Below are 16,499 nucleotides of genomic sequence, written 5' to 3'. Positions count from 1 at the left end.
ACATTCAAATGATCAACAGCTTCAGAGGTTCCAATTCAACCAATTGCAAAGTTTCCAACAGTAGCAAGCACTCTTGCAAGCGATGACATGTATCTGAGTCGACAAGATGAAGGGAAGTTAGAAAGGGAAGGGGATAAAGAGCACGCAAAGTTGCACGCATCCAAAGGAATAAACATGTAATCTGCTATGCTTTATGGGAGTGGGTGGCTCCTGCCAGATCAGGACCAGAATATGATTAGCTGACAAGGCACATATGACCCAACTTGCCATAAGTTGGTTTACAAGCGATGACCTAAGTACAAAATTTCTACTGAATAAATGATGTCATTAGCTAAGCATCATGTCTGTGAATTATTTAATTGAACTCCAGGGACTCATATTTATAGGTAGTTTGTAATGAATAAGGTTGTACAGAATTTTTACTAGGCTTCTTGTTTAATGAAAATACTTGTAGATTGTTGCATGGTGATGGAAGAATATAAGAAATACTGAAAATTAATTAACCTAAAGATTAACTTGTAGAAACAAAGATGAATGGCAACAATTTTGAAAGTATTGTTATAAAACAATCTGATTTCTGATTCCCACAATACAGTAATAACTCAGTTCAATGCAGTCAGCAACTGATTTACAAATGTAACAAATAACCCAGATGAGTTTTTAAATTCATTTTGCATTTGCACTTGCTATGCCACATACGACAGCTGCATTTGTTCCAAATGAGATGCTAATGTGCTGTATAATAAAACCATTCAAAGCAAAACAGTCCCTTGGATTTTTATTTTACTGCCATATAAATCCATAAGAAATGTTAATCTTATTGTTATTTATTTAAAAAAACTCAAATTATTTTAATCACAATATTTTAAAAGCAGAGTACAAAATTACATTCAAATGTTCCTAAAGTACTTCAAGTATATTTAGTGTTCAGCAGTGTTAGCGCTCTAAAGAAAATGCTTTATCATTAAATGTGAGAAATGGTACATGGTCAAGCTCCAAGATTTCAGATTCATTGATAGCTCTAAACACTTAAATTCTGACATAAACTAGAGAGATATTTTGTGGACCTGAGAGTTTCTGCATGTCTTCATTTCCAGGACCCATTACGTTTGTACGTTTTGTTAACAGTGCACAAAGTGTTATAGCATCTTCTCTCCAGTTCATCTCTGCTATGTGCGAACTCTGTGTTTGTCACTGAATAATCTGCGTAAAGTGTAGACCTGGGTGAGGGCCACGCTGACCATGACCAGCAGACTGACGCTGGACCAGAAAGAAACCCGCCACAGGTTATCCTCCAGCAGGTAACGGTCACGAGCCTCGAACACCCGCAGCATCGTCTGCAGCTGCCAGCTTCGCTCCAGGTTCTTGTGCACAGCGTCCATTGAGTCCTGTGCAGTGAGAGAAAACATGAGTGAAACATAGCTTCCCACAAAACATTTTTAAAACATTTTGGTTGCAGGTGATCAGTGCCAAAACTAGAACTTTGAGGAAAATTTTAACTGCAAATCATTTTCTTAATTGCATTCAACCTTTAAAAAAAATTCTGAAAACATTGTGAAAATACCAGTCTGGTAACCCTAATAAAGTCTCCTGTGTAATCAAAGCCTAACGTAAATGATCAAAATAATAAAAACGCCCTGAAAAATCTGGCGTACACAGCCTACTACATGGCATCTGTTGTCTGATTGACAGTTTATACCTTTTAGCAAGTAAAAGGCCTTTTAGTGGAATTGTTAAATCAACCACATTCAGGTTGTGATACACGTGTCAATATTTACAGATTTTTAAGTAAACTTAAGAATAACTTTTATATTGTTATAGTAACATTTCAGAATGAACAGTTACTGGAATGAAGCCACATAGGTTTACTTAAGTATCCATTTTGATCGATTTCATCATAAAATAATGCATTTACCGCATTAAATATCATCTTATTAAAATATTTCATTAGGAGATATAGATTGGCAACTGATATTTATATGCTCATTATGTAAGTAGTCTGTTATACAAGCAATCAGAATTTCATCTTAATTTTTTGGCCATATAAATATTAGCAACTAGAGTCCCAAAAAACGTTCTTCCTCGAGATAGAGCTCCATATTCTTCTTTATCATATTATATATGCCATAAAAGCCTAATGTATCATAATGATACCAAAATGTAAACAGGTGCAAACTTTTTTTTTTCCAAGTGAAAATTGTGTTTAAATATTTTATCTAAAGCAGTGGATCTCAACCTTTTTCAGCTCGCGGACCACACAACCACACACATATGTTTGCGCGGCCCACTTCAAAAAATTACAACACGAATTCCGGAAAAGTTGGGACGTTTTTTAAATTTTATTAAAAATGAAAACTAAAGGAATTTCAAATCACATGAGCCAATATTTTATTCACAATAGAACATAGATAACGTAGCAAATGTTTAAACTGAGAAATTTTACACTTTTATCCACTTAATTAGCTCATTTAAAATTTAATGCCTGCTACAGGTCTCAAAAAAGTTGGCACGGGGGCAACAAATGGCTAAAAAAGCAAGCAGTTTTGAAAAGATTCAGCTGGGAGAACATCTAGTGATTAATTAAGTTAATTGATATCAGGTCTGTAACATGATTAGCCATAAAAGCTTTGTCTTAGAGAAGCAGAGTCTCTCAGAAGTAAAGATGGGCAGAGGCTCTCCAATCTGTGAAAGACTGCGTAAAAATATTGCGGGAAACTTTAAAAACAATGTTCCTCAACGTCAAATTGCAAAGGCTTTGCAAATCTCATCATCTACAGTGCATAACATCATCAAAAGATTCAGAGAAACTGGAGAAATCTCTGTGCGTAAGGGACAAGGCCGGAGACCTTTATTGGATGCCCGTGGTCTTCGGGCTCTCAGACGACACTGCATCACTCATCGGCATGATTGTGTCAATGACATTACTAAATGGGCCCAGGAATACTTTCAGAAACCACTGTCGGTAAACACAATCCGCCGTGCCATCAGCAGATGCCAACTAAAGCTCTATCATGCAAAAAGGAAGCCATATGTGAACATGGTCCAGAAGCGCCGTCGTGTCCTGTGGACCAAGGCTCATTTAAAATGGACTATTTCAAAGTGGAATAGTGTTTTATGGTCAGACGAGTCCAAATTTGACATTCTTGTTGGAAATCACGGACGCCGTGTCCTCCGGGCTAAAGAGGAGGGAGACCTTCCAGCATGTTATCAGTGTTCAGTTCAAAAGCCAGCATCTCTGATGGTATGGGGGTGCATAAGTGCATACGGTATGGGCAGCTTGCATGTTTTGGAAGGCTCTGTGAATGCTGAAAGGTATATAAAGGTTTTAGAGCAACATATGCTTCCCTCCAAACAACGTCTATTTCAGGGAAGGCCTTGTTTATTTCAGCAGGACAATGCAAAACCACATACTGCAGCTATAACAACAGCATGGCTTCGTCGTAGAAGAGTCCGGGTGCTAACCTGGCCTGCCTGCAGTCCAGATCTTTCACCTATAGAGAACATTTGGCGCATCATTAAACGAAAAATACGTCAAAGATGACCACGAACTCTTCAGCAGCTGGAAATCTATATAAGGCAAGAATGGGACCAAATTCCAACAGAAAAACTCCAGCAACTCATAGCCTCAATGCCCAGACGTCTTCAAACTGTTTTGAAAAGAAAAGGAGATGCTACACCATGGTAAACATGCCCCGTCCCAACTATTTTGAGACCTGTAGCAGAAATCAAAATTGAAATGAGCTCATTTTGTGCATAACATTGTAAACTTTCTCAGTTTAAACATTTGCTATGTTATCTATGTTCTATTGTGAATAAAATATTGGCTCATGTGATTTGAAAGTCTTTTAGTTTTCATTTTATTAAAATTTAAAAAACGTCCCAACTTTTCCGGAATTCGGGTTGTAATTGACCCCGCTATTGTTGGGTTAACAACTTAGTACTCAGAAGCTAGATTGTTAACTGTATTTATTGAATGAACTAGGGCTGTGCGATAGGGACAAAAAAAAAAAAAAACCTATCGAGATTTCTTTTATTTTTTTTTCGATTGTGACACAAAGATATGCTTTTACAGTCATAAATGCAGTCAGGATTAATTTGAAACATATTTCCAAAAGAAAACCAATTACAGCTTTATCAAAAAATCGTAATGTCTCTAGAACAGACATAAATCAAAATTGTCACTATAGTAAAGATGTAACAAAATGTATAGACTTATGGCAAAAAAAAAAAAAATCCTGTCCAGCGAGAGCGCATAAATATAATGCGAAAGCACATTAAGAATAATGCAGGAGCGCGAATCTCTGTTCGCACGCAGATTTCCTTTGCGCTGTCACAGAACCAGACGTGCTTGTTCAGATAGGCTACACGCTGCTCTGCGTGGAGAGAGTGTGCGTACTTAAAACGTGTCTCCTCTCACTTAAACTGCGTCCTGTGCACTCACAATTCTCTCTATGCTCATGTGTTAGATATTAATTATTTTTGCACGTTTTTATGTCTAGCCTTTTACCGCGTGCAGTGTGAACGCTCTGATCCGTTAACATGGGCTCGGAAAAAAGGCGCATCACAGACAGTGTGTGAACCTGGAGTTAGGCATATGCCCAGTCTGTTCTGTTCTCGTGCTAGGGATGTTGCAGTCTGATTGGATCAGATAGCATACTACGTGAGGTCAGGGCTGCGGAAAATCGTGCTATAAAGCCATTTAGAAATCGCGCACGCTCAAATCGTGATTTTATGATGATTTCTATTAATCGCACAGCCCTACAATGGACTGGAAATTAACAGAAAATAACTGTTAAACCAGGAAAACCAGATCCAGGCAGAGCTCGGCAGCGGGTAGATAGTCACCGGAGCAAGCAGTCAGGAGGAAACACAACAGCCATTTATGCATGTTTGAATTTGTTGTTCTGTAGCATAGGCAGCAAAAATATCCAAGATAAATTGGTGGTTTATTCTTAAACCAATCAGCGAGCTCGAATAGTGGAAGCATAGTAACAGTTTAATATTTCTTTTTTGTTATTTAATTATATGAAATGATGTTATGTTATGACTTAGACATTTTTACATATATTAACAATATTATTTCTTTTAATAGTAATTGGCGGACCACCTGCAATACCACCGCGACCCACTAGGGGGCCGCGGACCACAGGTTGAAAACCACTGATCTAAAGGTTTAGTGAACTACTCCATTTTTTTTATTTTTTTTTTATTAGATTTTTCTGATTATCATTTCATATGTCAGGCTTTACAGGGTTAAGTAGCTTTAAAGCACCAATATAATTCAATGTTTACCACAAAAACATAACATCTGTCATTTTAAGTACAGTTTCTAGGATGAAAATGGTATCAGAACCTTGCTTTTCTTTTTGTCGTTTTCTAGCACCGATTTAATTTTATATTTATCATGCACATGATCCTCTTGGACTTCCTACAATAGTTGTAAACTGGATACAGGCAGATGTGTGATTTGTGTACCCTGATATCCTCCAGTTTGTACTCCAGCGAGTCCTCTGGTTCAGCCAGGGCAGCCCAGTCTTCATCATCCTCATCCTCCTCCTCTGGTCCATCCACGATCACCTCCACATACACCATCTTGTCTGAAATATGGCTAAAGCTGTTGTCAAAGCAAATCTTGTAGTCGCCCTCCTCAGTGGGGTCCACCCTAAAAGCAAACCCCCAACACACCCACAGCAAGATTACTAGATTGCACATGTCATGAATTCAAGACAACTTGTGATATATTAGATCATAAAAAGTTTTTTTTTTTTTTTGTCCATACGATGTATGTCAATGGTCACCAAAACTCTTTGCTAACCAACATTCTTCAAAATATCTTGTTCATAGGCAGACCTAAGGAAGCTTATTTCTGCCACAGAACCAAAATATTTAAAAAGGTAATTGCTGCTTTTTTCATCACAATTCTTATACATTTGCAATTTTGAGTTTATACCTCACAATCTAGAATATATACAGGGGTGCACATAAGTGGTCCGCAAGTCTGCATGCGCGACCAAAATAAAAAAATTAGTTAAATAAATATCTTCTGACAGCGCATTTGCGTACTGACATGGTTGACAGCTGTTACCATTTTATATCACAAACTGCAGTTTTATTTTAACCCGCCAAAATAAAAGCCTGCTGATTTTAAGTTTGAATATGATGAAAACGCTTTAATTTATTTTTTTTAGACGCTTTTATCCAAAGCTACATAAAGCGATTCTTCTTAAAGAGGCAAACAAAGAAAGTAGTAGTAAATATTAGCATTTATTTTTAAGTTTTCTATAACAAATGTATTTGTATTTAATACTAGTACTGCCTTTTATTTTAAATAATATTATCACACACTATTATTTAGTTTATTTACTATAATTTTATTAAAAATAAAAAAAACCCTAAATAAATAAATTGCTATAATATTATAAGTATTATTAATTCATTTTTTATAGTTATATTTAATGGGTCACGCTATATGCAGTGTGAGGACCAAACCAGGCTGAAAAAATTATGTGCACCCCTGAATATATATATATATTTATATAGAATATGGACATTTTCATCTTGCAAATCACCCTTCGCTGGGAGTGTGAATGACAGGCGATGAGAGATGATCAGTTCACAGCCCGCTTGAACTGTGGCACTACAGCGATCCGTCACTACACATTAAAGAGCCACAAAACAGTATATATTGTTGAATTTATTTAAAAATGTCAACATTTGAAAGCTGAGACTTGAAAGCTTTGTTACATGCCAAAAGTAACCTGCTCTGTCTTGTCTTTTGGCACATTTTCTAGTGTCCTCTTTGCTCCACTGTCTATTTTCACTGCATGAGAACATGATGTGTGGTGTGAGAACACAACGCCTTGTCAGACGCAGCAACAGAAACGAAGGAGGAGGGTCTTTGCGAAGCATCAATAGCAAGTTAACATCTCACAGCTATTTTCTTATTTTGACTTTTTCCTCTTTGAATTCTGACATTACATCCTGCAATTCTAATAAAAAGTCAAGATTAACTCAATTTTTTGATTGCTAGTAGGCTGAACTCAGAAATCAGAGAAACAAAAAGTCAAAAATTCAAGACTGTAAATATCAAATTTCAGAGAAAGTCAAAATTGTGAGGTGCAAAATGAAAAATGTAAACTCAGAACTCAAAAGTAAAAAAATTATGAGATGATCGATTTACGTTTCTCGGAAATCTGAGAAAAAACATCAGATGTATTTTGTGATGAACATAAGCTTCCATACAAACGAATGACGGAGGAAATAACAGTATTTACATTTTTGAGTGGACTAACCCTTAAAGCACACTTTAAAAAGCATTACTTTTCATTTGACTACCTAGTAACATTCGGTAAACAGGCAACTGTTTTCTGTAAATTCAATTGTGGTCACTGTCAGCCCTGCAGCAAGCATGCAGTTTTGCAGCAGATGACATGCACATACTGTGGGTTATGACAGTCCGAAACTATATGAGTAAATGTGTAAAGATTCACCTATGTGCATTATGGGATGTGAAGCTTACGTGTGTATGCCGTCTGATTTTCTGAAGTCGGAGACCAGTCTGTACCCATGCGGGGAGATCAGAGTGAAGCCGATGTCCAGCCCTGAGCCTGCAATGACCTGCAGATACACAGATGGGTTACTGGCAGGGTGACTGATAAATGAAACGGCTTACAACCCATTTTATTTCTGTAACATGATGTGACCCGAGTATAACATGTTAATCAATGAGGAGAAAAAAAATTATAATAATAAAAAATATATATATTCACATAAAAATTTCTCAGAAAACTACTAAAAACTTCAACCCCTCCCATTACTATGACTGTCCCCACATGTCCCTTTTTCCCATATTGAAAATTAGAGGCCTCCTATCTTCCACCGACTGACAAAGCAGTCAATTGATGAGTCAGCGTACGGTTACTAGAGATAAGTGTGGCAAACAGTAACCATGCAGCACTTGAGAGAGCTTTGGGCTGGGTCAGCTGTGCCTGTTTTTAACATAAAGCGGGATGGCTCCACAAACACACCCCAGACATGCGGAAGAGTGAATCTTCTGAGAAAGGTCCCAACACAGGGCTGGACTAAGAATAACTTAAAGACAAAAGCTCCAGTGAGTTATATCTACTAGGGGTGTAACGGTACGTGTATTCGTACAGGACCGTTTCGGTACAGGGCTTTCGGTACGGTGCACGTGTGATCACAGGAGACTGAAGTCTAAGCCTTATGAATTCATAAGTACAGTCATTCATAAATGCACTTTGACCAAAACATGCACCCATGAAAGGAAATGTCCTGCTACTTCCTGATCATCACGGTCAAGAAAAACTGCAACGTAATGCAGCAGTTTCTAAAAACCTTAGACAAAAACTATGATAAACCATAAACTACAGTTACTTCTACTTCTCGAATTTGCTGACCAGCTAGGCCACATTTCAAACAGGTTATCGTTTTAAATAATTTAAATGAAATAACTGAATTACTTTAACATATTTTATTGACCTGGTACTCCACGTCCATGCTGCCGTTCTGAGTGGCTGTTTGGAAGAAGCACTCGGTTGCTCCGGCAGGAAGAAGGAAAGTGAACTCGGTGTCCTTATTCTGTACGAAGGCGAATCCCAAATCCACGCTCAGCGTCAGAAAGAGCAGCAAACACACTACGAGACGCGTCTCTTTAAACCGCTCCATTACTTTGCTCTTCATAAACACACTAGAGCAGCTGTTGCACTACGAGCGGCGCGAACACACCAGGAGCCTCTCATTGCCTTCTACTACACTGCAACAGCATGGCATGGTTTGGACTTTCGTTAAGTTGACGTGACAAACAGACCCGGTTGAAGTTTGATAGCTTCGTTGAAAATGGACGCGTTGTAGTTTGCCCGCGTCGCGTAAAACGCGCAAACAGCCTCGCTGATTTGTCCACTGGGTTCCGACGTCAAGATTCAACGCGCGCCGAGAATAATCCGTGTTTCTGTAATAACACACGTTTGTATCGATCTCTATGAGAAGATTGTAGCAGTGTGAGGGAGCTTGGTTTTTTTTTTTTTTTTTTTACATTTTGGCTGTAAATTGTAAAGCTACGTTCGTAATAATAAATAAACCTTTCTGCAACGTTCTGGGAATGTTGGGTCATTCCTGTTATACAGTGACTTTTATGTCTCAATGATTTATTTAATCATATTTTTCTAAAATGAGTCACATATTTATAAGATATGGCTTAAACTATATATTTAGGTCTTCTTTATCACTTAAACAGACATAATAGAAGACATGGGTAAATTGTCACACTGTTCATAACTCCAAAACTTGAGGCTCTATCTCAAAAATCAAATAGCCACTTTGTGTGACTTCTTCTTCTATAGTCAATTTCCTGTTCGAACCAAGATCGCTCTAATCTGAGGTTAGCACAATTTTTTGACTTAAAAAGTAAAAAAAAAAAATGGCACTTTAAATTTTAAGCAATACAATTTTGTTAGATATGAATGTTAAAAATGATTATTTTGACATGCTATGTTGAACTAACCTTGAGATTTAGCCAACTTTAGCACACAGGTCAGTTTGGGCAAGTTGCCTCAAAGACTTTGTGGCATACATGTCGTCACATGTGACAACTTGCCCCAGTACAAATAAACACATAGAACATACTCAAAAAACATTGAGATGTATTTCTGGAAACTGGGTTTGCACCATCCTATGTCACAGATCGACCCATTCTGAACCCTGCCCTGCTAGGCCCCAGCACCAACTCTGCTCTGCCTAGCATGCCCAGTTATGCTTCTGCTATCACCAAGGTTAGCTAGCTAAAGTGAAAGTGAGTGAACTGACATTCAGTGACATTCAGCCAAGTATGGTGACCCATACTCAGAATTCGTGCTCTGCATTTAACCCATCCAAAGTGCACACACACAGAGCAGTGAATACACACACACACACACACACACACACACACACACACTGTGAACACACACCCAGAGCCATTTATGCTGCGGTGCCCGGGGAGTAGTTGGGGGTTCGATGTCGTGCTCAAGGGCACCTCAGTCGTGGTATTGAAGGTGCGAGCACTGTACATGCACTCCCCCCACCTACAATTCCTGCATATATATATATATATATATATATATATATATATATATATATATATATATATATATATATATATATATATATATATATATATATATATATATATATATATACAGTACAGACCAAAAGTTTGGAAATATTACTATTTTTAATGTTTTTGAAAGAAGTTTCTTCTGCTCATCAAGCCTGCATTTATTTGATCAAAAATACAGAAAAAATGTAATATTGTGATACATTATTACAATTTAAAATAATTGTTTTTAAATTTATTATACTTTAAATTATCATTTATTTCTGTGATGCAAAGCTGAATTTTTAGGATCATTATCACATGATCCTTTAGAAATCATTCTAATATGATGATTCATTATCAAAGTTGGAAACAGTTCTGCTGCTTAATATTTTTTCAGAACATGTGATACTTTTTTAGGATACTTTGATGAATAGAAAGTAAAAAAAAAAAGTTAAATATTTTGAAATAAAAATATACACTACTGGTCAGTAATTTGGGGTCAGTAATTTTTTTTTCTTTCTTTTTTTTTTTATAAAATCAATACTTTTATTCAGCAAGAATGTGTTAAATTGATAAAAAGTGATAGTAAAGAAAATATATTATTAGAATATATATTATTAGAATTTTTTTTTATTTTGAATAAATGCAGTTCTTTTTAACCTTTTATTCATCAAATATATTAGACAGCAGAACTGTTTCCAACACTCATAATAAATCAGAATATTAGAATGATTTCTAAATGATCATGTGATAGACTGGATGTTACATGTGACACTGAAGGCTGGAGTAATAATGCTGAAAATTCTGCTTTGCTTCACAGGAATAAATTATTTTTTTAAGTATATTCAAATAGAAAACTATTATTTTAAATTGTAATAATATTTCACAATATTACAGTTTTTTTCTGTATTTTTGATCAAATAAATGCAGGCTTGATGAGCAGAAGAAACTTCTTTCAAAAACATAAAAAATAGTAATGTTTCCAAACTTTTGGTCTGTACTGTATAATAACCCTTAAGCTCCCAGGTCACTGGTACAGAACTTGATCTTGGAGGTAAAAAAATCTAATATAAATAAAAAATCATTTATTATGTCTGTCCTCTCTAATAATTATGAACAGATAATTGTTTTGCCACCATGACTGATTGTGATAAGGAACCGCAGCAGTATTTTTTGTGTCCCTCCCCCAAAGGAAATCTGGATTTTTATTTTATTTATTTATTTTTTGGTTACAAGATGGGGAACCATGCAGGACAATGACAGAAAGCTTGTCCAACCTGTTAACACTGGTGTTCCACCCTGTTATACTCTGTTCCACCCTGTTAGACAAGTAATTTTAAATAATAATTGGACAGCATCGTTAAATGTTTGCCAGAGTTTTGTCTTATTTTGTGAGGTTAGGAGCACTAACAGCATATATATGTTTTTGAGCAAAGAAAAATTTTTTTTTTGTATTATTTACAACCATATTGGCCAAATTTGGCAAAGAAAGTACCTCTTCTTAATAATTAAGACATATTTGGGAATGTCTTAGGCCACGTGGGAAGTCGTGGCCTAATGGTTAGAGAGTCGGACTCCCAATCGAAAGGTTGTGAGTTCGAGTCCTGGGCCGGCAGGAATTGTGGGTGGGGGGAGTGCATGTACAGTTCTCTCTCCACCTTCAATACCACGACTTAGGTGCCCTTGAGCAAGGCATTGAACCCCCAACTGCTCCCCGGGCGCCGCAGCATAAATGGCTGCCCACTGCTCCGGGTGTGTGCTCACAGTGTGTGTGTGTGTTCACTGCTCTGTGTGTGTGCATTTCGGATGGGTTAAATGCCGAGCACAAATTCTGAGTATGGGTCACCATACTTGGCTGAATGTCACTTCACTATTATATTAATTAATAATTCAAGATTTTTATTCGTCACAAACAAAATTATATATAGCATATATAACCAGCAGTGAAATGTGAGTCAGGTCCGCTCCATGGACAGTGCAATTATTAAAGAAAACAACACTGAAGAAAATATACATAAATATAGCTATGTAAGAATGAAATAAAAGTAAACAATAAAAATATAAGAATAAAATATAAAAAAAGATGTATATTGTAGAATTAAATATAGAACGCAACATAATGTGCATGAAAGTAAACTGTAGTCTTAAAAATTAAGATATACAGGGTTGTACAATGTGCATATGTGCATTATACTGTAATCTTAAATATTAAGATACACAGGAATATACAAGAAGCAAATGTGCAAACAGGGTGACACTGTCAGTGTGTCTATGGGAGGTAGTGAATGATGAATATCTTACTGATAAAGTGTACATTAAGTGGAGGCATGAGGATGTTAAGAGGCTGGTTTTGAGTTTAGGAGCCTGATGGCCTGGGGGACGAAACTCCTCCTGAGTCTCTCGGTTTTTCCCATCAGGCTACGGAAGCGCTTACCAGATGGCAGCAAAGTGAAAAGATGGTTACTGGGGTGGGTGGAGTCTTTGATTTTAGCAGCTCTGCTTCTGCAGCGTTTGAGATAGATGTCCTGCTGAGAGGGGAGAGCAGACCCTGAAATGCGCTCAGCTAAGCGCACAACTCTCTGCAGGGCTTTGCAGTCTTGACTGGAGCTGTTCCCATACCACACTGAGTATGAGTCAATACACTTTCTATAGCTCCAGTATAGAAAGTTTTCATGATTGCTGGTGAGACCCTGAATTTCCTTAGCTGTCGCAGATGGTACAGTCTTTGCCTGGCTTTATTAACCTGTGTTTGAATGTAAGTAGTCCAAGTAAGGTCCTCGGAGATGTTAACACCAAGGTACTTGAAGCTGCTCACCCTCTCCACAGGGGTCCCGCTGATCATAAGAGGTTTTTAATTGTTTTGCTATTGTTTAAAAAACATAATAATAAGATGGCATAAGGGACATTTTCTATCCAAGAAAAGCTCATTATTGTTTAAAATTTACATTATTAACATGTTGTGATAACTATCTATATGTCCCTAAAAGGGTGGAATATTTTCATTGCCAGTGTCTGAACAATCTACCCATAATTATTATTTTCCCTGAGTCCCTGAGCTTGACCAATATGCATTCCTAATAATTAAACATGTCACTATTTTGTTAGAATACATAAAACATAAAAAGCCAACACTTATAAAGCCAAAATGTTACTGTATACCAGGAATGGCCCAGTTATGAAAAATACAATAATATTGGGAAAAAATTTTATCAATTCAGTGTAACCATGTTAGAACCAATATAGAATGGAAATAATGTGGTTCTCACACAAAACATCTCTGCAATGCTATCAGAATATTAGTTTATTGTTATAAAATGACAAATGTAAAAACTACCTTTCAAGAAGTAGCATAAAATTAAATTAAAACCAGATTAAATTTCATGTCAAGTAAGCATGGTTGAGCTGACATTCAAATTGTAATTATTTAAGAGTTTACTTTTATTTAAATATACATAATCTATGTGTCTCTAATCAGAAGTCCGTGGTAAGACCCTTTTTGACTGCTAGATGAGTGTGTGTAAATATTACTGTAGTCTATCAAGGCCTTGACATATCGAATTGATGGTTGGCCAAAGTCAGCCATCGTTTAACGTCAGTCAGATCCGTTTTTGTTGTATATTCTACACCATACAGCAGCTGACATCATCAGTGGCTTTTTGGCCATTTCAGCATGTTTAAATTGGTTTTGGACAGTCGCTGATGTCATTCAATTCAATTCAAGTTTATTTGTATAGCGTTTTTACGATACAAATCACTGCACAGCAACTTTACAGAAAAATATGTTTCTACAATATTTAGTAGTAGCTTATCAGTGGTGACTGTCAGTTTATGTGCATATGAAAGAAATTTTCTGAAAAAATAATCAACCCCGCGGCAAAACAAAGAAACAAATAGAGACCTAATTAGCGTAGCTGCTGTTCCAACCAAGTAAAATTAATTAGTTTAACCCAATCTAAAGAATAAGAATGCGCATTGGATCAGATAAAACTTCAGTCACAAATTATGAGATGCATTATTTGAATGCTTGGTGAAAAAGATGTGTTTTAATCTAGATTTAAACAGAGCGAGTGTCTCTGAATCCCGAACATTATCGGGAGGGCTATTACAGAGTTTGGGAGCCAAAGGCGAAAAAGCTCTACCTCCTTTAGTGGACTTTGCTATCCTAGGAACTACCAAAAGTCCAGCGTTTTGAGACCTTAGGGAGCGTGATGGATTGTAGTGTAGTATAAGGCTAGTTAGGTACGCAGGAGCTAAACCATTTAGGGCCTTATAGGTAAGTAATGATAATTTGTAACTGATACGGAACTTAATAGGTAGACAGTGCAGAGACTGTAAAATTTGGGTAATATGATCATATTTTCTTGACCTGCTAAGGACTCTAGCCGCTGCATTTTGGACTACCTGTAGCTTGTTTATTGAAGATGCAGGACAACCACCTAGAAGTGCATTACAATAGTCCAGTCTAGAGGTCATGAATGCATGAACTTGCTTTTCTGCATGAGGAACAGGTAACATGTTTTGTTGCTTGGCAATGGAAATATGGTTTTCAAAAGACAAGTTGCTGTCTAATATTTTTGACTGTAGAAGAAGTAACAGTACATCTGTCTAGTTGCAAACTGTAGTCTGCGAGATACTGTGTACTTTTTTTTGTCCAATAAGTAATATCTCTGTCTTATCCGAATTTAATAGGGGAAATTATTGGTCATCCAAACTTTTACATTTTTAACACACTCTGTTAGCTTAGCTTAGTTTCATTTGGTCTTGTTGAGATATATAGTTGAGTATAATCAGCATAACAGTAGCTCTTCCTGTCCTATAGTTGTAAAGCACTGCAATTTATTTTTGGGTGCGATGGATGAAAGGGAAGTATTAGACACCGTAGAATCTTCACTTGTTATTGTATTTCTGATGAAAATCTTCATATAGATTTTTTTTTTTTTTGCAAGAAGGAGCAGACTTTTTCTAAAATTTAAGACAAAAATGAAAGATTTGAAATGGGCCTATAATTTGCCAGTTCACTAGGATCTAGTTGTGGTTTCTTAATAAGAGGCTTAATAACCGCCAGCATGAATGGTTATGGGACGTGACCTAAAGATAACAACGAGTTAAAGGGATAGTTCACCCAAAAATCTAAATTATGTCATTAATAACTCACCCTCATGTCGTTCCAAACCCGTAAAACCTTCATTCATCTTCGGAACACAGTTTAAGATATTTTAGATTTAGTCCGAGAGCTCTCAGTCCCTCCATTGAAGCTGTGTGAACGGTATACTGTCCATGTCCAGAAAGGTAATAAAAACATCTTCAAAGTAGTCCATGTGGCATCAGAGGGTCAGTTGGAATATTTTGAAGCATCGAAAATACATTTTGGTCCAAAAATAGCAAAAACTACAACTTTATTCAGCATTGTCTTCTCTTCCGTGTCTGTTGTGTGAGAGAGAGTTCAAAACAAAGCAAAACAAAGTTTGTGATATCCGGTTCGCGAACGAGTCATTCGATGTAACCAGATCTGAATCGTTTTAAACGGTTCGCGTCTCCAATACGCATTTATCCATAAATGACTTAAGCTGTTAACTTTTTTAATGTGGCTGACACTCCCTCTGAGTTCAAACAGACCAATATCCCAGAGTAATTCATTTACTCAAACAGTACACTGACTGAACTGCTGTGAAGAGAGAACTGAAGATGAACACCAAGCCGAGTCAGATAATGACTCGTTCACGAGTCAAGAACCGGTTCTGTCAGACGCATCTGATTCGAGAACCGGAGCTGATGAAATAGCATTATAGTTTGCATATATATATATATTGCATATATATGCATATATATATATTTTTTTTTCGCGAGCGTTGGTATGCCTTCAAAACACCTGGTAAAGGACTTGCGCGATAACGTGCATCATCACTACGACACACCCTTTACAGCATTAGTTCTGGCTTTTGCTCACACAGAGCTCGTTACGGGACTGATCCCGGCAATGTTACTAGGTCCCCAAGCCAGGATCAATCCCGGAATCAATCCCGGGACCTGTTTGGGTTCATACAGAAGGCGACCCGGCAATGTTCTGGCAATTTTCCGGGTCCAAAGTGCAGTGTGAAAGGGGTTCTAGTTCAGCTTTCCCTTTTTGAATGACAAATACAGACTACTGCCACCTGCTGGTGTGGAGAGTTATTTCCTCTCACACAGGTGCAGAACGTACATGCTAGTGCAACTTTGGTAGAGGTCTTTGAGGTGTGTTCATGTGCTTCAACTTTTTGGCCTAGTTGCAAGCGACAACACTGTCAGCTTTTGATGTCAGTTTCATGTGTAACAAGCTAATAGTTACTGGTCTAAATATAAGGAGCACATCCCCCTCTTTGTCTCATGTGCACACTGCTACAACAAAAAAGAAAAAGAGTACATCAGC

At 37.0% G+C, this 16,499-nt stretch overlaps 1 protein-coding gene across 1 annotated transcript; it reads right to left on the bottom strand.

The window, feature by feature from the left end:
- Positions 1-416: 416 nt before the first annotated feature.
- LOC132149494 (transmembrane emp24 domain-containing protein 1-like) lies at positions 417-8,819 on the bottom strand. The gene is made up of 4 exons (XM_059558798.1): positions 8,500-8,819; positions 7,520-7,617; positions 5,476-5,662; positions 417-1,388 (listed from the first exon to the last, which is right to left on the bottom strand). Exons 1-4 carry the CDS (start codon positions 8,698-8,700, stop codon positions 1,170-1,172), a joined length of 705 nt encoding a protein of 234 aa, XP_059414781.1. The 5' UTR covers positions 8,701-8,819; the 3' UTR covers positions 417-1,169.
- Positions 8,820-16,499: the final 7,680 nt, after the last annotated feature.

Source organism: Carassius carassius, chromosome 9 (genome assembly GCF_963082965.1).
Source record: "Carassius carassius chromosome 9, fCarCar2.1, whole genome shotgun sequence".
Lineage (NCBI taxonomy): Eukaryota > Metazoa > Chordata > Actinopteri > Cypriniformes > Cyprinidae > Carassius > Carassius carassius.
Note: the sequence above shows the minus strand (reverse complement) of the source record. Positions and strands in the feature narration are given on the sequence as shown.